The following is a 22557-nucleotide window of genomic DNA, read 5'->3' on the forward strand; positions in this document are numbered from 1 at the left end:
ACCATTTGCCTGTCTGGGGCAAATTCCCACCTTCAACCACCTGTACTTGATTGGTTGAGCAGCAGGAAGGGGTGTCACAGCATCCACAACACACCAGGACTATCTGCTAATCTAGGGATCCCCAACATGATGTCCATGGGTGCCATAGGGCTCGCTAACACCTTTTCTGGAGCCTGCCAAGTGTTTTTAGAAAGCGGGGGGGGGGGGCGTTTGCCCAGCAAGGCTTCTGATTGGCTACTGGAGATATCATTGGCTATGGATATTTTTTTAAAATGTTGTTTGGCAAAAGCTGCAACCACAGCACAACGATCTTCACTGTGTGACTGAAGTTACGGGGTGGCGATCATTTTGTAGCTGGCTATGCCTCCTGCGGCAGCCGTTTTGTGGCTGCGCCCACCATGCTGTGTCAGAATTCCAAAGGAGCCCGCAGCGCAGGCTCAAATAGTTTGGGGAACCCTGCAGTAATTAATCTCTGTGGTCCTTCTTCTGGATGATCACCTGAAAGTGATGTTATAGCGGCCCTGATGCTCCCCTAGGGTTGCCAACCTCCAGGTAGTAGCTGGAGATCTCCCGCTATTACAACTGATCTCCAGCTGATCAGTTCACCTGGAGAAAATGGCTGCTTTGGCAATTGGACTCTATGACATTGATGTCCCTCCCTAAACCCCACCCTCCTCAGGCTCCTCCCCCAAAATCTCCCAGCCATGATGAAGAGGGACCTGGCAACCCTATGCTCCTCCCCCCAGACTTTGCCCTCCAAAAGCTTCCAGGATTTACACATACAGGGCTAGCCGCCCTCTATGTGTGGGATGTGGTCTTCTACCATATAGTTGGAACATAAGAAAAGCTCTGCTGGGTCAGACCATGGTCCATCAAGTCCAGCAGTCTGTTTACGCAGTGGCCAACCAGGTGCCTCTAGGAAGCCCACAAACAAGACGACTGCAGCAGCATTATCCTGCCTTTCATTGGCACCATCCAAGGAAGCATTTCCTGGAAAATGCACTGAAGAAAAAGGAAGAGTTGGCAAAGCTGCCCAAAGGGATATTTGTGTGACTGTTTTTGTTTTCTTGTGTAAACCCAATTTAGTTCACAATTAGATGTACTTAAGTTCCTTGTTTCTCTAAGAAGTTGGTAAGGAGTCCCATAATTTAGCAGATTTCTCTTAGGTTGTGCATGTGCAGTAGAACGAGCTGATAGAATCACAAACTGGAGGCATGGACTGGACCATTTCAGACTGCAGGTGGGAAGGATTTTGGGTTTTTTTAATCTCCACATGTGAAAAAACTCCCTGCAAATAAAAGGTAGCACATTAGTGAAAGAGCTATGTTTGCTGTGTTACATTTCACCTTGCAGAGATTTTTTAACACAAGGAAGAGTTGAGGAATGTGGTCTCTTAAAAACTCCCTGGCAGTTGAAGTGGCACTGTCTATTCTGCTACCTCAAAATGCTACCTCTCGCTCTGCTGTATGTGAAGAGCAGGCCTGAGGTTGAGGTAGTAGAATAGTCTGCACTATTTCAGAGTGCAATTGGAAGGTAGGGATGCAGCCTTCAGGTGGGACCTGGGGATCCCCTGGAATTGCAACTCATCTCCAGACTACTGAGATCAGTTTCCTTGGAGAAAATGCATGGTCTTGGAGAATGGGCTCTATGGCATGTACCCCACTGAGGTCCTGGTCCTTCCCAGGCTCCATCCCCAAACCTCCAGGAGTTTCCCAACATGGATCTGGCAACCGTAGCCCCCTTCACCACTGGTGGACAGAGGGGATCTGGCAACAGTAGTGGAGGGTCACAATTTAGGATGTTTAAGTTAAAAACTCCCTGGTAATAGAAAACCTGCACAGCAACCCAAGACAGAAGGATTCTGATTGCTGTACTAATTTTCTAGTTGTGTGTAGTTTTTTTATGCGAAGAACTGTCCAAACTGGAAATCCATCCTCTGCAGAGTAGTGATCCGTTCTTAACTACCTTGATATTCTACCACTTCTCTTGCATGTGTAACCCAGGCCATTAGTGAGGCAGTTACCAACCTCAAGATGGAGCCTGGAGTTCTTCTAGAACTACTACAGGACCACAGAGATCAGTTCCCCTGGAGGAAAGACAGCTTTTTTTGTGGGGGGGGGGGGAGGCAGACTCCATGGCATACCATACAGCTTAGGAGAAACAGAAGTCCTAGAATGACACCACATCCTTGCTGACCTCATTCCCCTCCCGAAACTGCCCTCTGTAGACACCCTTCTCAAATCTCCAGGAGTTTCCCAAGCAGAAGTTGGCAACCCTGGATGAGAGAAAGAGGTTGTACAATACACCCAATGTTTGCCTTGACCTGTTGAGTAATTCTTTTGTGTTCTGCTGCTTATGGCCTTCTAAAATGCATGCCACCAGCTATGCACTTGTATTATTGGTGTTTATCAGTAGTTTATCTGGCCTTTGAAATCTCTACTCATTGTGACACTGCCCTATCTTTTCTCTTTGGAGTCCCCATGCCAGAGGCGCTGCCTCTTCCCCTCCCAGTGATCCCATGTTTTTCACTGTGGCTCATTATAACAGCAGATATTCCATTCCCTGCCTTTGTACTTCTGGATTCATGCGCGTAGAAGAAATGTGGCAGCCAGTACTAAAACTCTGGCAGACAATGCAAGTAGCAGGTGCATTAATTTAACCAAGGAGATGAAATCCTTTGTAATAAATTAACTGGAGCAGCCCCTCAGGGGTTGGCTGGCCTCTTCCTGATTATTTAAACAACGTTCCTTAAAAGCTGCTATTTTTGTGTCCTCCGGGTCTGCTTTGTGCTTTTCCCTCAAAGCCTTTCTCCACCCCTTTTTTTTACAGGAAGATTCAGAGGAAGAAAACAGGGGTCTGGTTCATCAGCTCTCCAACGAAAGCAGGCTGTCTATAACGGATTCTCTCACCGAGTTCTTTGATGCACAGGAAGTCCTGCTGTCTGCCAGCTCTTCAGAAAACGAGGTCTGGGGTGCTCATATCGGAACATCAGGCTCATGTTGCTCGTTTCAAAGTGTCTTGACCTTTTCCTGCCGTTGCACACTAATTGCCGTCTCAGTGCCACAAGCCGCATGTTATTCTCTGTTTCAAAGCACAGGCTTGTGGCTGCTTGTTTAAAGAGATTTTGAGAAGCAACAGGCCGGGAGAAAGGAACAGAAATTGCTGCTTGAATGTAGAGGTTACCACATTTTTTAAAATAAACAAAAATAAAACTAAAATATTGGTCAAAAATGTTACACTCTTGCAGCAGCAGGAATTAGCGAGAGTAACAGGTTTTGGTATAGAACATAAAGTAAAATATCTGGGAATATGGTTAACTTCTAATAATTTTAACCTATTTAAAAATAATTATGAAAAAACATGGCAACAAATAAATACCGATCTGACAAATTGGGAAAAAATACCCTTATCGATGTGGGGTAGAGTATCGGTAATTAAAATGATGGTATTACCCAGGATGCTTTTTTATTTCAAAATTTACCGATTATTAAGGGGTTCAAAGTTTTTAAAATTTGGAAGAAGGATATTCAAAAAATTTTGTGGGGAAAAGGAAAACATAGAATAGCGTATAAAAATCTGATTCAATTAAGAGAAACAGGAGGATTAGGTTTACCTGATTTGCAACAATATTATGAGGCTTCCTGTTTTCTCTGGTTAAAAACCTGGATTAAATTAGAAAATTATCGATTATTAGAGTTAGAAGGGTACAATCTTCGATATGGCTGGCATGCATATTTGTGGTATGAAAAGGAAAAGGTAAATAGGGATTTTAAAATTCATATTATTAGAGCTGGGTTATTTCAAATTTGGACAAAATATAAGAAGATTTTAGAAAATACGACCCCGGAGTGGATTAACCCAATAGAAGCTTATATGAAGAGGGGAAAACAGTTAAATTTAGATATAGAGATGTATAGGGGTATTATTGAATGGAAGGAGAGTAAATGGGTTTTAAAAAGCAGGGAAGAACTAAATATAAAAGACTGGTTTTTATATTATAAACTACAAGATATTTTTAATAAAGATAGTCAACTTGGATTCAGTAAAAATAAATCCGAGTTAGAAAAGATATTAGATAAAGGAAATAAAGGATTGATTGGTAGGATGTATAAATTATTGATGACTATTAATTTAGAACAAGAAAGAATTAAACCAGTCATGATCAAATGGATGCAGGATTTAGGATTCAATATAGACCTGGATAAATGGGAAAATTTATGGAAGAGGGAGTTTAAATTTACAATAACTAATGAAATTAGAGAAAATCTCTATAAAATGTTTTATAGATGGCATATAACGCCAATTATGATATCTAAAATGAACAGTCAAGATAAAGGAATCTGTTGGAAATGTGGAAAAGAAAGAGGAACTTATATGCATGTCTGGTGGACTTGTAAAAAAATTAAAAAAAATGGAAAAAAATAGTAAAAGAAACAAATAATTTGATTAATAGTAAAGTGAAAAGAAAACCATTATTTTGTTTACTGGGAATACCCACAAACGATATTCATGATCGGGATAGGATTATCTGCCAATATAATTTTGCTGCTGCAAGGATTGTGATAGCTAGAGTATGGAAACAAACAAGTAAACCCTCAATTATAGAATGGAGAGAGAAAGTGTGGTTATATATGAGGATGGCCAGATTAACGGAAATTCTGCATGGAAATGATTTGGAAGAATTTAAGTTAACATGGTTTAAGGCCACCTCATATTGGGATAAGTTGGCAAAAATGGATTTTACTTTGTTATTTAGTGAGCTATAGAAAATTATTTTTTAAGCAATATTAGAATTTAGGTAATTAATAAATAAAGCTACCGGACACTTCTATGGAAGTCATGGTGATGGGTCACTTTTGGTGGGTGGGGGGGAAAGGGTATTTTCTTTTGATGAATGTATTAAAAAATGAAATGTATTCAATATGTTATGTGAATACCCTTTATATCTATATATATTTTTTTCTCTTTTTTTCTTTTTTCTTTTTTTCTTTTCTTTTTTGTATTGTAAAATTCAATAAAAAATTATTTTAAAAAAATCAAATAAAACCCTTAACTCCCAATGTATGTTCTAAAATAAAAAATTGCCCTGTATTAGGCAAAGAGATGTTGCAAGATTTGTTTTTTAATGCAGTATTGTTTATTTGAAGAGCCCCGCGGCGCAGAGTGGTAAGCTGCAGTACTGCAGTCCAAGCTCTGCTCACAGCCTGAGTTCGATCCCAGCGGAAGTTGGTTTCAGGTATCCGGCTTAAGGTTGACTCAGCCTTCCATCCTTCCAAGGTCGGAAAAATGAGTACCCAGCTTGCTGAGGGTTAAGGGAAGATGACTGGGGAAGGCACTGGCAAACCACCCCGTAAAACAAAAGTCTGCCTAGTAAACGTCGGGATGTGACGTCATCCCATGGGTCAGGAATGACTCGGTGCTTGCACAGGGGACCTTTACCTTTTTTATTGTTTATTTGGAACTCTTTTGCTCTCAGTTCATCTGGAGACCATGCTAGACACTACAACAGTGTTCTCTTGTTGCAAGATCCATTCCAACTGTTGTGACCTATTTTTGTCTGCTTTTTTGAGTTTCCTCAACCACTGCTGTATATTATTCATGTGAATTGTTTCCCTCCCACTTGCTCCTGCCACTTTAATCAGAATGAAAGTGTATTTCCTTCTTCCTCAGGTAACTGATGATGATTCATATGCCAGTGATGTCAGCGATAACATCTCCGAAGACAACCTAAGTAATGACATAGAGAATGAAAGGCAGACTCTTGGTAGGAGCCTTTTTTTTCATTCTGGTCTGAGATTTTTTTTTTTTTTTGCTTTGCCAGAAATTGGTAATGAAGAATAGAGTGAGATGGAGGGGTCCATTTCCTTTTTAAACTTACGTTGTATGTAAAGTCCATCCATTCCTCTTCTGCAGTGTTCTCTTCCTGTGTAGGCAAAACCACCTGTGTGTGGAGGAAATAGCCTAGGACTGGACAGAATCATCTCTCTTCTCTTCCCCCTTCCAGAATTGAATATCATCCAACAGGAAGGAAAGAAGATTGAACTTTGTTGAACACTGTGCTGTCCCCCGCCCCCAACATGCGCACATGGGTCACTGCACCCATGTGTAGGTGGATTGTCCTTTAAGAAGAGTTGGTTTTTATATGCCGACTTTCTCTGCCACTTAAGGCAGAATCAAATCGGCTTACAATCACCTTCCCTTCCCCTCCCCACAACAGACACCCTGTGAGGTGGGTGAGGCTGAGAGAGCATGACTTGCCCAAGGTCACCCAGCTGGCTTCATGTGTAGGAGTGGGGAAACAAATCCAGTTCACCAGATTAGCCTCTGCCACTCATGTAGAGGAGTGGGGAATCAAACCCGGTTCTCCAGATCAGACTCCACCACTTCAAACCACTGCTCTTAACCACTACACCACACTGGCTGTCACATTTAAGTTCTTAGTACAATAACATGCATCAGTCACCCATTTTATTACAGTCCGGATGTCTTCTCTTCAGGTTGTACTTCTGTTGAAGAGACCCTTCCTCTTGCTTCCAGTGGATGTGCCGTCTTTTATGCTTGAAAGCGGCAAAACCAAGAGGGAACGGTCCAAACCAAATAGCTCTCTGGAAGACAAGCACTGCAAGAAAAACACGGCTGCTTTTTCTTTATTCTCTATAAACGTTCTATCCATGGCACCTCTGGGACTCCTCTCCATTGTGATCAGTGCTACATTCTTGATTGTTTGTGATCCCACACTGAGCATTCCAGGGCTGGAATGTGAAACCTGATTTCAAATTTAATATAGAGATGATCCACACCCCCCCCCCACCTTCAACTGCAGGAAAATTAAATACGTATCAAATGGGGAATGATTCATTCTTGGCTCAGGGAGTGATTAATTCTTGGCCAACATGGTGCAGAGACTAAAAGGTTGGGCTTGAAAGCAGGAAGCCCCGGGTTCAGATTTTTGCATGTTGGTGAAAATGATTAATGACTCACTCTATTCATTTATTTCCTGTGTTGCTTCCTCTTTACCAAAAGTGTATAACAGATAAAACAGTATAAAATCCAGTGGGTTTTTTTGTTGTATTATTTGTAGTGCATGTTACATGGTTTTTATTGCATTGGTTGAATGTATTATACTGTTTATATTGTATTCTGTAAGAGTTACTTACTTTCTGGTGGGGGGGAGGATTGCCCTGTCCCTTTCATAGAGGCTTAATGGGGGTATTATTTACCTCCATGCCATGAAAAGCTTCAACTGCCCATTTCCACACATTAAGCCTCTATTAAAGGGACAGGACATTTTTCTCCAGGCCTGTTGACAACCCTCTTCTGCAATCTGCCATGAGTCTCAATGAGAAGGGTGGGCTATAAGTAAAGGAAATAAATAAATATCAAACTCCCACATAACAAACCAGCAATTCTGAAACATGACCCTAAACTGCTGCTAAAGTCAAACGAAGACCACTCACAGTAGGAATTTAAAAATACAAAACCATGTGTGGTGATACCCAACTAGGAACAAACACCACCCAGTTAACTAAAATGATGATCAAATAGCCCAGTATTGAAGGATATCCAACAAAGGTTGCAGTGGTGTGGAAGGAGGGCATTCCAGAGCCATGGCCAATGAGAAGGCCTTAGCCTCTATGACCAGCTAGGGGGTGGGGCGTGAAGGAAGGTCTGAAATTGAGATGAATGCAGAATGGTATGGGAGCAGGAGGTCCTCCTCAGTCTAACCTGCCTCATAGGGCTGTTGTAAGAATAAAAACTTAGCCCTTTGGAGGAAATGTTGATGCAAAGCAACAAATAATATTTAAAATATAATGTTTGTAGCTAACTAAAGAGTTAGGCAGTAGGGATTCCAGCCTCCAGGTGGATCCCCCTGTGGATCCCCCAGAATATAGCTCGTCTCCAAACTACAGAGATCAGTTCCCTTGGAGAAAGCGGATGCTTTGGAGGGTGGGCTCTACGGCATTGTACCCCTCTGAGGTCCGTGTCCTCCCCAGGCTCCATCCCTAAATCTCCAGGAGTTTCCCAACCTGGATCTGGCAACCCTACCCCCAATCCTCCATCGGTGGCCAGGGGGGACCTGGCAACCCTAGTAGGCAACTGTAAAAGTTGACAAACTGACTCCCACCATCTATCTTCCAGACTGTGTTCCTGATGGTAGAATGGAATGCCTTTCCCAGCGGAGGACATGTCTGCCAGCTCCATGCCCCAATACAAGCAATATCAGCCTTTGGAACATTCTGCGGAATAACATCGGAAAAGACCTCTCCAAAGTGGCAATGCCTGTTGAGTTGAATGAGCCGCTGAATACTCTGCAGCGACTCTGCGAAGAACTTGAATACAGTGAACTGTTGGATAAGGCAGCACAGACGCATAACCTGTTTGAAAGGATGGTAAGAAGAAATACCTTCCCCCTTTCCAGTCAGACAGTGATTTTTTTTCCTCTTTCACGCATGCCATAAAGTTGTGAGGGATGGTGCGTCAACACAATGTAGTTTACAGAGGGGGGGGGAATCTGAATAGGGTGATCCCCCCTACACTGTATTCAGAAGATCAGCTGAGTGGCAGAAAGGGAAGGAGTGGGTGGGTGTCCCTCTCCATAGTTGCACAGCTCATGCACAGTTCATGCGCAGCCCAGGCCACAGCTCCCCCAGCTGTGTAAAAGGGCAGCATTGCAGCACTACTATATGCAGCCAAGAGAAATCTGTCATCGGCTTTGAATACATTATATTGAGAAACAAACGTGCTTTTTTTTTAATGAACAGAATGTGCAAAGGAACACATCTGACCCCGGCCTGTCCAAAGCATAGCTAGCTTCTACTACCATTATGGTCAGGGTCACAAAATCATTTTTATGCTTTAGTTTTTTGAGGATGTATCCTTTGTAAGGTATGAAGGGTGGTTTGAGTGTCCATTACTCCACAGACAACCAGTATACACAGCAGTCTGAAAAGACGCCTTCTCATTTTCTGATGAGATTAGAATGATGAGATTAATTTGCATGTTGAGATTAATTTGCATGTTAATTTTGCATGTTGCATTAAAGTGACACATAAAATGGTCCTGATTCTCTTGCAGTCTTGGAGAAAAGCAAAGGCTTTGTTCTGCTCCTTCCCATGGATGGGGGATACTTGATAGTAATATATTTGATCCCTGTAAACAGCACAATGAACTTTTGAGGCACTCCTTTTTTTTTTTGTATGAGGAGGAGGAGGTTTTTATACCCTGCTTTTTCTCTACTGTAAGGAGTCTCAAAGTGGCTTACAGTCACCTTCCATTTCCCTCTCCACAACAGACACCTTGGGAGGTAGGTGGGGCTGAGAGAGTTCTGAGAGAACTGTGACTGGCCCAAGCTCACCCAGCAGGCTTCATGTGAAGGAGTGGAGAATCAAACCCAGTTCTCCAGATTAGAGTCTGCCGCTCTTAACCACTACACTACGCTGGCTCTGACACAGATGTCTTCTGCTAGAGATCCAGAGGCTTGCATTCTGGCAGCTTCCTCTGCTCCTTGATAGAACTGTAGCCCTGCTTGTGAATGGAACCTGGCTGTTCAGTGTCCTTTGCCATTTCTGTCAATTGTACAGTGAAATGTATGTGTGCCGTTTGTTTTATAAAAGGGTTTCTTCCAACAGTTTTTACTCTTTGCAGTGCAATTCTGTTCGAAACAACCTATGATTCGGCAAGGCCCATTTGGATTTCAGATATCCAATTATTTCTAATAATTTTTGGACCAGTACTTGAAACAAGCCAGTGTTGCATCCAGTGTTGCTACCCCCAATCCAAAGCAGTGTGGATGGAGTAGCTGGGGCTGCACCTGCTGAACCTTCTCAGAGCTCTTGCTGTCCTGCTGATCAGTTGCCTGGCAGGGAAAGAGGAGTGAGAACAGTTAAATGCTCACATTGTCACACAAACGCATTCCCAATGGACGGGGGGCAGTAAGTGGATCTGCATGCACAGCACCTACTTGCACACAGGTCTTTTTACTGTGGGGTGAACATGAGCCTAGTGGGTACAGCGCCCTGAAATTGGAGCAAAGTCTCTTACCCCAGGAGTTCCTGTTACCAGTTTTCATAAATTGAACTGCACAAGTAATAAATAGGTGATATGTTCTGCACCCTTTACTGGCAATGGAAGAGGCTGTCTTAGGAGTTCAGATCTGCATGCTGGATCGGGGCTCACAAAACATTATTCTGCATATTCCCTTCTGTCTTTCCTTTAAAATGAATGTGAGCCTTTATTTTCTTTTTTGGTTTCTTTTAAAAAGTTCACCTTGCTGCTTTTTAGGATTGTGAACCTCTCTGTGTTTTAATAAAGTAACTGTAAACAATGAGTCATGTTCCAGTGCTCAAGAGTATAATATGCCAGCTTGCGGGAGGCACAGATACAATTAGATTTAAATTAGATTTTTATTTTTTAGGTAGAGTGAAATGTGTCTTACAAATGCAGCAAGGACGTATACACTTGCCCCTTTAATAATGGTCAGTATTCTGTGCATTCTGCTTTTAGGTATACGTGGCTGCTTTTGCCATCTCTGCCTACGCATCCAGTTACTATAGAGCTGGAAGTAAGCCGTTTAATCCTGTGCTTGGAGAAACCTATGAATGTATCCGTGAAGATAAGGGTTTCCAGTTTTTTTCTGAACAGGTACTGAAATGTTGCTGTAGTTCTGTTTTGGTAAACATACTAATTCTGATAGCTTATGGAGAGTCTGTAAGGAGGTCTCTGAATCTGAGTTGTGAGCATGCAATGCCTATGAAATTGCAAGCAGCAGCACCGACGGAAGCATTTCAAACTCATGAAGATCGGAATACAGGATGGTTACAGGATATTTTCTAGCAGGTGTGGGCAGTGTGTTGGCAACTGGGGGTCTTGCCAGTAGCATCACTTCTGTTGGAGGACCACAGTGATTTGCATAATGTTCTTGTGTGTGATCAAAACTGTCTGCTTATAATTGCCAACAATGCTGATGCCAAGCTGCAGCTGGGATTCATATTACAATTTTACTTTCTTTAGAAGGGTCAATGGAAAAGGCCAATGGCCGCCATTTTTAAAAATTGCTACTGTGCTAATGATAATCCTTGTAATTGCTCCATCTTTTTTGTGTTCTTTAGCTTTATTTGTTTGTCATATGGTTGGAGCTTGAGTCTGAATTCGTAAAATTTGGGATTTTCTAAAATGGAAATGGAAATTCTCAAGACTCTACAGGATGCCCTGAGTAATACAGAACAATTTGGATGAATAAATGTTGCTTTGATACCATCAGCTGCCCGCATAAATTTGGAAACCAAGATGGTCAAACTTTTAAATCACAGTTCTTGTGATTCTACTTTAAGTTGAGGGGGAAAACAAAAAATAGCATGTTGTTTCAGCCTAAGAAGATCTGGAGGAAGCATTCTGGCCAAGATGTGTGGAGTCCTTATCTTTTATTTCCTCACCACTCTAAATTCAGGGTTTTTTTCATGGTGATGGGCTTTACAGGCATTCATTCTTTTTGAAAATGTCAGGAGTACGCTGTTGTACAAATTTTTCTGTCTGTTATCTTTTGTTTTCAAAAGCAACTTTTTCCTCAATTTACAGGATCGTTAGTTTGCTTTTAAACGTCTACATTCAGAACAGCATTGTTGATACCGACAAGCAGCCTTACTTTATTTTATAACTCAACTTCATTTTCTTGAGACACTGTCTTGATGCATCGTTGATTTTTATTTTACCAGCTCCCTCTTGTGGTCAGCAGTATATTTAAAGCATGAAATCATTCCACAGTTCCTGAGAGAGAGAAACAACTAATTGAAAATAAACTTGTTAATGTAACAAATCTTTTCCTTTCTCTTTTTAGGTCAGTCATCATCCTCCTATCTCTGCCTGTCATGCTGAATCTGATAATTTTGTGTTTTGGCAAGGTGACTCTTTAATTTAACATTTACAACTATAGCTTTCAGAATATGGGAAAAAATCTAGTAGAAGTTCAAAGCTAAGGTCGACTTCAGACACATATGCACGAAGCCGAGGCCTGCATATTTTAAAGCAATGTGAGAACCAGACATTGACATGTTCCACAGACACAAAACATACCCAATCAAATTTTAGAATTTAGTCTCTTTGAAATGTAGAAACATGATGTATCAACCAATTATTGTTAGAAATTAATTGTTACTGCCTCACTACAATGCATTAGAGACAGGCCAGAAGTGGGAGGTGATATGCATATAATATTCAGCAAAATAGCATTTAAGTTTGTTTTTATTTGTACCCTGCCTTCCCCCTCAGTGGGGACTCAAAGTGGCTTAAATACTGTTCTCCCTCTTTCCATTTTCTTAGAACAACCACCCTGTGAGGTAGTAGTATAAAAGAGCAAGAGTCCAGTAGCACCTTAAAGACTAACAAAAATATTTTCTTGCAGGGTATGAGCTTTCGTGAGCCTGCCAGAAAATATTTTTGTTAGTCTTTAAGGTGCTACTGGACTCTTGCTCTTTTCTACTACTGCAGACAGACTAACACGGCTACCCACTGTGAATTACCTGTGAGGTAGGTTAGGCTGAGAGGGTATGACTTGCCCAAGATCACCCACTGAAGTTCCATGGGAGACCAGAGAATCTGAACTTGGGTTCCCCAGGATCCTAGTCCAACACACAGTCTCATTTTTAAAGGAATGCAGTGGACAATCATAATCCAAGTAAATATGTCTGCAGACTTTAGTTTTTTATCAAGGTATTTGAAAAGCAGTGGAGGAAAAACCTTGTTTTGTTTCTCTCAACATTTGAATGCAAAAGAGGGACTCAGTTGTTCAATAGTCCTGTAGGCTGGTGTGGTGTTCTGTTTAGTGTGTCCGGTTAGGATTTGCTCTCTCGGCCTAATCTACATCAAAGGGTTGTTGTGATGATTAAATGGAAGAAGGGGGAAAGGCTGTATGTCCTCCTTGGAGGAAGGTTAGGATAAAAATATAGGATAAATATAAATTCTGTCGAATGGAGACAGCCGTAGGGTGGTCAACTCTGGGTTGGGAAACGCCTGGAGATTTGGGGATGGACCCTGGGGAGGGTGGGGTTTGGGGATGGGAGGCATCTCAGTGGGGTATAATGCTGTAGGGTCCATCCTGCAAAGCAGCCATTTTCTCCAGGGGAACTGATGCCTGTAGTCTGGAGATCAGTTATAATTCTGGGAGATCTTCAGGACTCAGCTGGTGATGGGCAACCCTAGTTGTAATTCTGGGAGATCTTCAGGACCCAACTGGTGATGGGCAACCCTAGTTGGCCTTGCACCCACAGGTGGGTTGTTAACGACAGCCGATGTTTCCGACAGTGAAGGCCAATCCCAATGATCTCTGTGCATGGTTAGCTCACTGTTTGGTACTAAGCTGTCATCAGTTCGGTGCAAACTGGTTATTCGTCGTGAAAGGAGTTTGCAATAGTACATGCCACTTCTCAAACCTACTAAAGAAAATAGTTGCAGTGTTGTGTCTTTGCTGTGGATGAACGTATTTGTTGGGGATGAACGTCCTATCAAATTCTAAGTTTGTGCAAAGCAGAGTCCTATCTCAAAAGAAAAACGTTAAGCATCTGGCCATGGGCTTGTACTGGTCATTGCTCCACTCAGTTGATTTCTTTTGGAAGCATGATGCTCTTTGTAGGCAGCATAGCAGGAGCTAAGTCACCAGCCATAGCAAAGTGCCCATGTTTGCTGCTGAGAGCATACTTAGGTTTTGCTTGTTTGTTTTTTAATTTCAGATATTAGATGGAAGAACAAATTTTGGGGGAAATCCATGGAAATTGTGCCGGTTGGTACAACACATGTAATTTTGCCAGCGTAAGTTCTATAATAGTTTGTTGATGAATCTAGACCAGGTTTGCCAGATAGAATTTTGCTCTCTAACTCAGAAGTTCTCAAAAGATGCATACTTGTAAACTGATATTCTCCTATCGGGTGCCGTGTGTAGAGTTATGCACATAACAATTGTACAAAGGGATCAGAGACCATTCTGGCGGTAGAAAACCTGACCAGTAGCTCCAATGCCTTCTCAGATTGACCTGCTGTCAATTTCCCATTGAACTTAACCCCCTTCAAAGCCCATCTTGCGCCACTGCACAGACACACCCCTTACTGTATGTTTCTCGACTCTTGTGCTTCTAGGATGGCCTGGGAGGACAGGAGCTACCAATGTAGCTTGTTACTTTGTGGATTAAGAATGCTCCCATAGATCGCCTGTTGAGTGGAGTAAGGAGCGGTAACAGTAATGGGGCTGGCTTTTATAATGCGTAGGCAATGTTGTTTTTGATCAGAAGTCTTTATGTTCTCGCTCTGGGAGAGGAGGCCATCTTAGAGTGGGTGTTTCCTCTTCCTCTTGTTCCGGGAGGCAGGACCTAAAACTTTAACTGCCTATCCCTGGAGGGAACGCCCCCGCCCTTTCCAGTCTTGTTCCTGCCTCGCTCCGGGAGAGCAGTGTAATCACAGCTCTCTTCTTAGAGATATACAAGAGCTTAAATTTCCTTATTCTATTCCTTTCTGTTTTCTACTCTATCCAAAAAAAAAAAATTAAAAAAAAAATATCTTTTTACTCTATTCTTACTCTGTCTCTAATCTATCTTCTGAGGCAGGGCAGGGTAAAGTTTTTTCTCCTTCCCGCCAAAACAAAATGGCGACCGATCGCCCCGATACCTATGTTTCTGAGGGGGATTTGGACCCGGGCCTACTCCAGGCTATGCCAGACGCTCGGGATCCGCCTGCAAACGATCACTCCGGTGATCAAAAAGGCAAATCAAAGAAAACCACCGGCAAGCGCAAGAAAGGCTCTTCTCGCCAGGGAAGCGCTAAACGCCTTCTGTCTGCTGCTCGCGCCTGCTTATCTACGGCGGATAAGTCCGCTAAAAGCAAGCCCTCAACCTCCGGAACCGGGAACGGCCGGGGAAATACAGCGACTTTGGCCGCTATCCCCTCTACCAGCGCGCAATCCATTGATCAGGCCGTAGGCGTCTCGCCTCCACTTATACCCGGTCGGAGCACATCGGACGCTGGTAATGTACTCCCCCCCTCCCTTCCCTCCCAGTCGGCCGTGAGCGAAATTGCTCTCCTGAGAGCGGAGCTCGCCTCATTAATCAAGGACGCTTTCACAGAGGGTTTAAGAGCCGCACAGCTCCCCTCCCCTCCCCCTTCTATTGCCGGAGTGCAAGCGCCCGGTCGAGACCTCCATGGTCCCCAGGAAATTAATCAAGCGGGCGGCGGGCAGCGAAGTGGCCCTCATCGTTCTCAGGGGGGAGGCGGTTGGCCCACTAAAGCAGCCTTGAAGGCTACCTCTTCTTCCCAGCCTCGGGTATCAGAACAGGAGCCATCACCTCTATCTTCTGATAATGAAGTTTCAGATAGAGAGGAAGGCGAATTCTCCTCAGAAGGAGAAGACTCTTTGCCAAAACCAACTAAGCAAACTAGGATTTTTGAGGCTGATGACCTCCAGCCATTTTTAATAAAGGTGTTGGCTGCATTAGATCTCTCTGATGATTCTACCACATCTCAGGAGAAAAAGAAAGGCGCTAAGGAATTCTTTCATTCCTATACTACCTCTGATACTGTGGTACCTGTACCTGACTATTTTTTATCTCTACTAAAAGGGGAATGGGACAAGCCCATGGGGGGGAAACAGTTCCCTCAGACTACCAGAAAGCTTTATAACATAGCCAGTAATACTGCTGATCTGTTAAAAGTCCCTCTAGTGGAAAACCCCATTACTGCACTACATACCTCTGACACTGTCACTGAGGAAGGTTTAGTGTCTATTAAGGACCCTGCAGACAGAAAGACGGAGCTGGCCTGTAAAAAAGCCCACGAAGCCTCAGCATTAGCCATTAGCTCCTCTATTACATCCGCCCTAGTGTCCAGAGCAGCTATTGTCTGGACTAGGAAGTTAGCTAAACTGATCCCAGAGGAGGATAGAAGTGCTATGGAGGGAGTATCTAGAATCCTTAAGGCAGTCTCCTTCCTGGCTGATTCTACCCTAGATACCATGTGCTTCTCGGCTAGGGCTTTAGCCACTGCAACAGCTGCCAGACGGGCCCTTTGGCTGCGCCCATGGCAAACTGAACATAGATCAAAAGCAGTGTTAATGGGTTACCCATATGTAGGAAAGAAATTATTTGGGGACAAGTTGGAAGAAATATTAGTAGAATCAAAGGATAAAAAGAAATACTTGCCCAGAAGCCTTCGCAAGGAATCCAAAGGGTTCTCTAGCCCTACTTCCTTTCGTCCCTACCACCCATACTCACGTTACAGACCTGAGCAGAAGAGAGGTCAATGGAATTACGGAAGGGGATCCTTTCGTAGAGGAGGGCGCTTCCCTAAAAATTCCTCAAGACCCCAGAATTTCCAAAATGACAGAGGTGACAAGTCCTTTCGTCAACCAAGACAGTGACGCCAGACAACAACCAGTAGGAGGCAGACTCAGCCTCTTTCACCACCAATGGTCTCCTGCCCACACAGACCATTGGGTCTTACAGACTGTCACCCACGGCTACCAAATTCAATTCTGCAAAAGACCACGAGATCGTCTAGTAGTGTCTCCTGTGTCTCGACAACCAGACAAGAAACTCAGAACCTTAACGGCTATCCAACATCTGTTGGAAATCAAGGCCATAGAATATGTAGTCCCCTCGGAGCAATCGTTGGGCATATATTCCGTGTTCTTTACTGTGCCGAAAAGAGACGGAGGATGGCGGGCCATCCTCGATCTGAAATACCTGAACAAGCATGTCACATACAGACGCTTCAGGATGGAGACTCTACATTCAATAGCAGAGGCTTTAAGACCAGGAGACTTCTTAACCTCCGTGGACTTGACCGAGGCCTACCTTCACGTATCTATTCACCCAGATCACCGGCGATACCTCAGGTTCCTATACAATGGTCATCATTTTCAATTCAGGGCACTCCCCTTCGGTCTCGGTTCAGCCCCACGAGTCTTCACCAAGGTCCTGGTGACCTTGGTAGCCCTAGCACGTCAGGAGGGCGTACGGCTCCACCCATATCTCGACGACATTCTAATTTGCTCATCGTCAAGAGAGCAAAGTATCCAACACACAAACATCGTGCTCCAGCTATTAGACAGCCACGGCTTTCTAGTCAACCACAAGAAAAGCCATCTCACTCCGACCCAACATCTTCGCCATCTAGGAGTGTACATAGACACCGTCGCCAACTCCCTGGTTCTCCCATCCGACAAGATTCGCAAGATTTGTTCTCTAGCAAGAACAATCATGAAATCAACCTCGGTCCGCCTCATGACCCTGGCGAAGCTGCAGGGGCTAATGATTTCATGCATTCCAGCGGTACAGTGGGCGCGACTACACTCAAGACCCCTTCAGTGGTTCCTCAAGCCTTTTCAAAAGGATATCCTGATAAAGAAAAACAAGTGTCTCCTTCTCTCTGCCACGGCAAAACGCAGCCTCAAGTGGTGGACCATACCAACAAATCTACAAAAAGGGGTTCTCTACATTCGGCAAACTCCTCTACAGTTGTTCACGGATGCCTCTCTGACGGGTTGGGGTGCCACTCTCCAGGGTCAGCCAGCACAGGGTTCGTGGTCACTTCCAGAAAGGCGACTGAACATCAACGCCTTAGAGATCCGTGCAATTTATTATGCCCTCCTGCACTTCCAACGTCAACTGACCGGATCAGATCTTCTGGTGAGGACGGACAATGTCTCAGCCAAAGCTCACCTGAACAAACAGGGAGGATCCCGGTCCTCGACTCTGCACAAGGAGTCTTTAAGAATCCTGTCCTGGGCGGAGTCCAACCTCTACTCCATCACAGCAGAGCACATCCAGGGAGCCCTCAACGTCGACGCAGATTGGCTCAGCAGACAAGATCTCAGCGAGGCCGAGTGGACCTTGAACCGGGACGTGTTTCATCTCCTGACAACTCACTGCGGCACGCCCTTGGTGGATCTCTTCGCGTCCAGCAAGAATCACCAGCTACCAAGGTATTATACAAGATACATCCAAGCGGGAGCAGAGCAGACGGACGCTCTCACGGCACCCTGGCCTTCGGGGCTTCTATATGCCTTTCCTCCCTTCCCACTCCTTCCCAGAGTCCTCAGACGAATCAATCTCCTTCAAGCCACAGTCATCTTGATAGCTCCTTACTGGCCGCGGCGCCCTTGGTTTCCCACTCTGATAGAGATGTCCATAGCAAAACCGTGGACGCTTCCACCTCGACCAGATCTTCTCCACCAGGGTCCGATTTTTCACCCAGACCCAGGCTGGTACAGACTGACCGCCTGGGTATTGAGAGGGGTCGCCTCCTGAAGTTGGGTTATGACCCAGAGATAGCAGACACTATTCTTGCTGCCCGAAGACCTTCTACACAGCGGATATATAACTCCACGTGGAAAGCCTTTGTAAGGTGGTGCCAAAGAAAACAGCTTAATCCAATCAAGCCCACCATCTCCAACATCCTAGCCTTCTTACAGGATGGACGGCGGCAGAGTTTATCTCCAGCAACCCTACGTCGTCAGCTGTCGGCAATTGCTACCATTGTCCCAAGGTTATCAGGTTTCCCACTAACTCAACATCCACATATTAAGGCCTTCCTAAGGGGATTTACTTTAATCTCACCTCCAGTCAAACACAGATACCCTACCTGGAGTTTGCATACAGTTCTGACAGCCCTTACTCAACATCCGTTTGAGCCCTTAAGGAACACTTCATTGAATCTTTTGAGAATGAAGACTTTATTTTTAACAGCTATAACTTCAGCTAGGAGAGTTTCAGAGCTAGGAGCTCTATCGGTTAGGCCAGGTCTTTGTACCTTTCACAAGGACAAGGTAGTCCTTGTTCCCGACCCTTCCTTTATCCCGAAGGTCAACTCCCGTTTTCATAGAGATCAGGATATCGTACTTCCCTCATTCTGTCCAAACCCTAAAACCCCGAAAGAAAAAACCTGGCACACCTTAGATCTTAGAAGGGCCCTTCACACCTACATTGACCGTACAAAACATTTGAGAGTGTCAGACACTCTCTTTATCAATCTGACAGCCCCAAACAAGGGCAAGTCAATGTCCCGTGCATCCATCAGTCGCACAATTACTAACTGCATCACTCAGGCTTACAAAACAGCAAAAATTACTGTTCCCTCAGGTTTGACAGCCCACTCTGTTAGGAGTGCGGCCACATCAGCGGCTTTTAATCGCAGAGTGCCTATTGAGGAGATCTGCAAAGCCGCAACGTGGTCTTCAGTTTCCACCTTCGTGAGGCATTATAAACTTAATCTCTATGCCTCGGCTGACGCCTCCTTTGGAAGGTGTGTTCTTCAGAGCATCCTCCATGACGTCTGATCCCACCCGGGCAGGGACAGCTCTTTTAAGTCCCACTCTAAGATGGCCTCCTCTCCCAGAGCGAGAAAGAGCCTTGGATACTCACCGTGAAGGCTTCTTCTGCTCTGGGATACGGAGGCCATCTTGCCCTCCCAGACGTCTACGTAAATCAGGAGGACGCTACTAAAATTGACTAAAATAAAAATCGGTTAGCTCAATTTGAATTGATTTAGCTCAGTTCTCAGGTTAGGTTTACATACAGTTTTTATTAGCATGTTTATAGTTACAGTCACAAATAAGCATTACTTCCATATCTGTCTACTGTTCTTTACTTACTGTTTCTATGTTTAACGGTTAAGCTCCTTGCTCGGAAAGTTTTTAGACTGGAAAGGGCGGGGGCGTTCCCTCCAGGGATAGGCAGTTAAAGTTTTAGGTCCTGCCTCCCGGAACAAGAGGAAGAGGAAACACCCACTCTAAGATGGCCTCCGTATCCCAGAGCAGAAGAAGCCTTCACGGTGAGTATCCAAGGCTCTGTTTAGTAGCCAGTGTCCGGGACAAGGATGTAGGAAATCAAAATTCAAATCCCTCTCTGCTATAAAGTTCACTGTGGGCAACTCACTACTTTGGATCGGCTTTTAATGAACACATAGTCAAGCGGCCATAAAATCGCCATGTACTATCCTTTGCCATTGCTCAAAACAAAATACCTATAGTTGCCCTTATAGTTCTAGAGGGACTGACTAAGGCTAATCAAATCACCCTGTGAAGGGCAGACTGGCCTTTGGGCTGGAAGAGGGGCAGAGGGTTTGACTGGGGAAGCCCAGTAGGGGTTAAACTCGTAGGCCAGGTCTGGTCTGAAGGACACAAAATGGGCCACAGCTGAATGCTGAGCTCAGCTGCAGCCTTGACTGGGGAAGGTGTATCCCTAGGTTGGAGAGGACAGAGCTGGAGGCGGAGTGAGGGACCCCTCCCTTGGTTCCTGAGACAGTGATCCCTGCTGGGTACAGACTTAAAGGTAGTTGTAAAGGGGAGCTGGGGGCAGCACTGGCGAGTGGTCAGTAAAATTTCTATTAAAATGTCCAGTTAAATGTATAAAGTGAAGCTTTATTATTGTCCCTTTTGTCCACTAGTATCTACCCTAATGGGCAATGCCCCTCAGGGGTCTTGAGCAGTGGTCCCACTATCTGAGATCCTTTTAACTGGAAAGGTCAAGGACTGTAACTTGGGCCTTCTTATGCAAAGCATGTGTTTTGCCACTGATCTGTGACTCATACACATTCTTCCTTTGTGAAATCCTGGCATTTCTGAAAAATCTTAATTTAGATCTTAATTTATTATCTAAAAGTGCTGTGCTGGGTTTTTTTCCTGAATGAGGCATTTCCTCACTGTTATAAAAACAAGCAAAATGGGATATTCAACATGTTTCAGACAATTATTCTAACTAAATCATCACTAGCTGTTTCTTATTAGCTGTTTCATATCTCACGAGCTGGGTGTTTTCTCTTTCCAGTTTTAGGGACCATTACGAGTGGAATAAGGTCACATCGTGCATTCATAACATTTTAAGCGGCCAGCGGTGGATAGAACACTATGGAGAGATCATAGTAAAGAACCTGAATGATCACACCTGTCACTGCAAACTTACTTTCATAAAGGTGCGATTCTTAGTAACATCAAAATTGTTTTGTATATGGTAGGGTGTTTTTGAAACAGTCAGCTGGGTGACTAATAGTACAATCCTAAGCAGAATTAAACTCTTTAGAAGGGTGTTTAGAATAGCATTTTCCTGTGCTTAAGACTGCACTTTCCTGAGCAACTAGGTTGCTGAATGGAATGGTGAGGTTGACCTAATTTTTTAATTAAAATGTTCCATGAGATGATTTTTCCGTTTTTCTTCCAGGGTTGAATTTTCTTGTGTTGTAGTATCACACGGCCAGATGTAGTCTAAGTAAATTATATTTATAAAGCTAAAAGTATTGTGAAATCAAGCCAGTGTACTATAGTGACTAGAGTATCTTAACTAGAACTGGGGAACCCACTCCAACAAGTAGCAGAGTGGGTGACTGTTTGGACCAGTCATTTGCTCTCAAGGCTGCAACGCTTTACAAAGTCCTTGTGTTCCAACAGTTTATTTACAAAATGTATACAATGCCTTTCTGCCTTCATCAGGGCCACCAAGGCCGCTAATTGATTAAAAATGTGCATAATTAAAACAGGTCTTAACCATTAAAACCGAACAAAAAGACATCATTCAAACAATTAAAACCAAGTTGAAGTTATACAATAAAATACATGTACATGAAAACAACAATTAAAAACAGCAGGAAGGAGGATCACTGAGGGAAACAAAAACGTCTTCATGTACTGGTGAAACATGGCAAAAGAAGAGGACAGGCGAGTCTCTCTGAGGAGACAGTTCCAGTGTTTTAGTGCCATGACTGAGAAGGCCTTCTCCTGGGTTGCTTATCTCAGAAGGTGTCGGCACCCAAAGTTAGGTCTTGGCAGATGAACGCAGCAGTCATGTAGGTGTGTGAGGGAATAAATGGTCCTTTAGGTTTATTGGTCCCAAGCCACGTGTGCCTTTAAAGGTCAAACCAGCACCTTGAATTGTGCCTGAAAACAGATTGGGATGCAGTGTAGATGGGCCAAGACTGGAGTGGTATGGTCCCTACAATCTATTCCAGTCAACACTCTAGCAGCAGCATTCTGTACCAATTGAAATTTCCAAGTACAATTCAAGGACAGCCCCATGTTGAGCACATTGCAGTAATCTAATCTACCTGCAACCAGGGCATGCACCACAGTGACCAGATCTTGTCTGCCCAGGATAGGCAGCAGCTGGCTAACTAGTCCCAGCTGGTAAAAGGCACTCCTAGTAGCAGCTGCCACGTTCTTATGTAGTAGTAGGCCATATGTCCACTTTTTGATCAGTCATGCATTGGGCTCTCCATAATTCCCAGATGTTCTGAGGCCTGCTTCAGTCAGAGATGATGACTTTCAGGGAGAAGGAGCTAAAGCCTTCTGTACCCTCTATTTTCCTCACCTGAATGGCTCCGAGGAGCCTCTATTTGCCCCTTTGGGAACCTCACATGTTCTGATGGGCTACATGCAATTTTATGCAATAGGGAAAGTAGGATTCCTCACCCTCAATCAGAATTTGTTGTTTTTATGCCACCTTTCCACAAAGAAGATGGTCAGGGTAGTTTACAAAGCATAAAATAAACCAATACAATGCAAGGACAAATGAGCTATAAAATAGTCTCTTT

At 44.0% G+C, this 22557-nt stretch overlaps 1 protein-coding gene across 5 annotated transcripts in view; it reads left to right on the plus strand.

Moving 5' to 3' along the window:
- The window catches only part of OSBPL3 (oxysterol binding protein like 3), a 73911-nt gene that overhangs the window by 39717 nt on the left and 11637 nt on the right, over positions 1 to 22557 (plus strand). For all 5 annotated transcript variants that reach the window (XM_056857199.1, XM_056857201.1, XM_056857200.1 and 2 more), the window contains 7 exons: positions 2830 to 2964; positions 5671 to 5764; positions 8140 to 8390; positions 10504 to 10641; positions 11834 to 11897; positions 13722 to 13800; positions 20802 to 20946. In XM_056857199.1, the coding sequence (XP_056713177.1) occupies positions 2830 to 2964; positions 5671 to 5764; positions 8140 to 8390; positions 10504 to 10641; positions 11834 to 11897; positions 13722 to 13800; positions 20802 to 20946 (906 nt within the window). The remainder of the gene's footprint in view (positions 1 to 2829; positions 2965 to 5670; positions 5765 to 8139; positions 8391 to 10503; positions 10642 to 11833; positions 11898 to 13721; positions 13801 to 20801; positions 20947 to 22557) is intronic.

This window comes from Euleptes europaea, chromosome 11, assembly GCF_029931775.1.
Source record: "Euleptes europaea isolate rEulEur1 chromosome 11, rEulEur1.hap1, whole genome shotgun sequence".
Taxonomy (NCBI): domain Eukaryota; kingdom Metazoa; phylum Chordata; class Lepidosauria; order Squamata; family Sphaerodactylidae; genus Euleptes; species Euleptes europaea.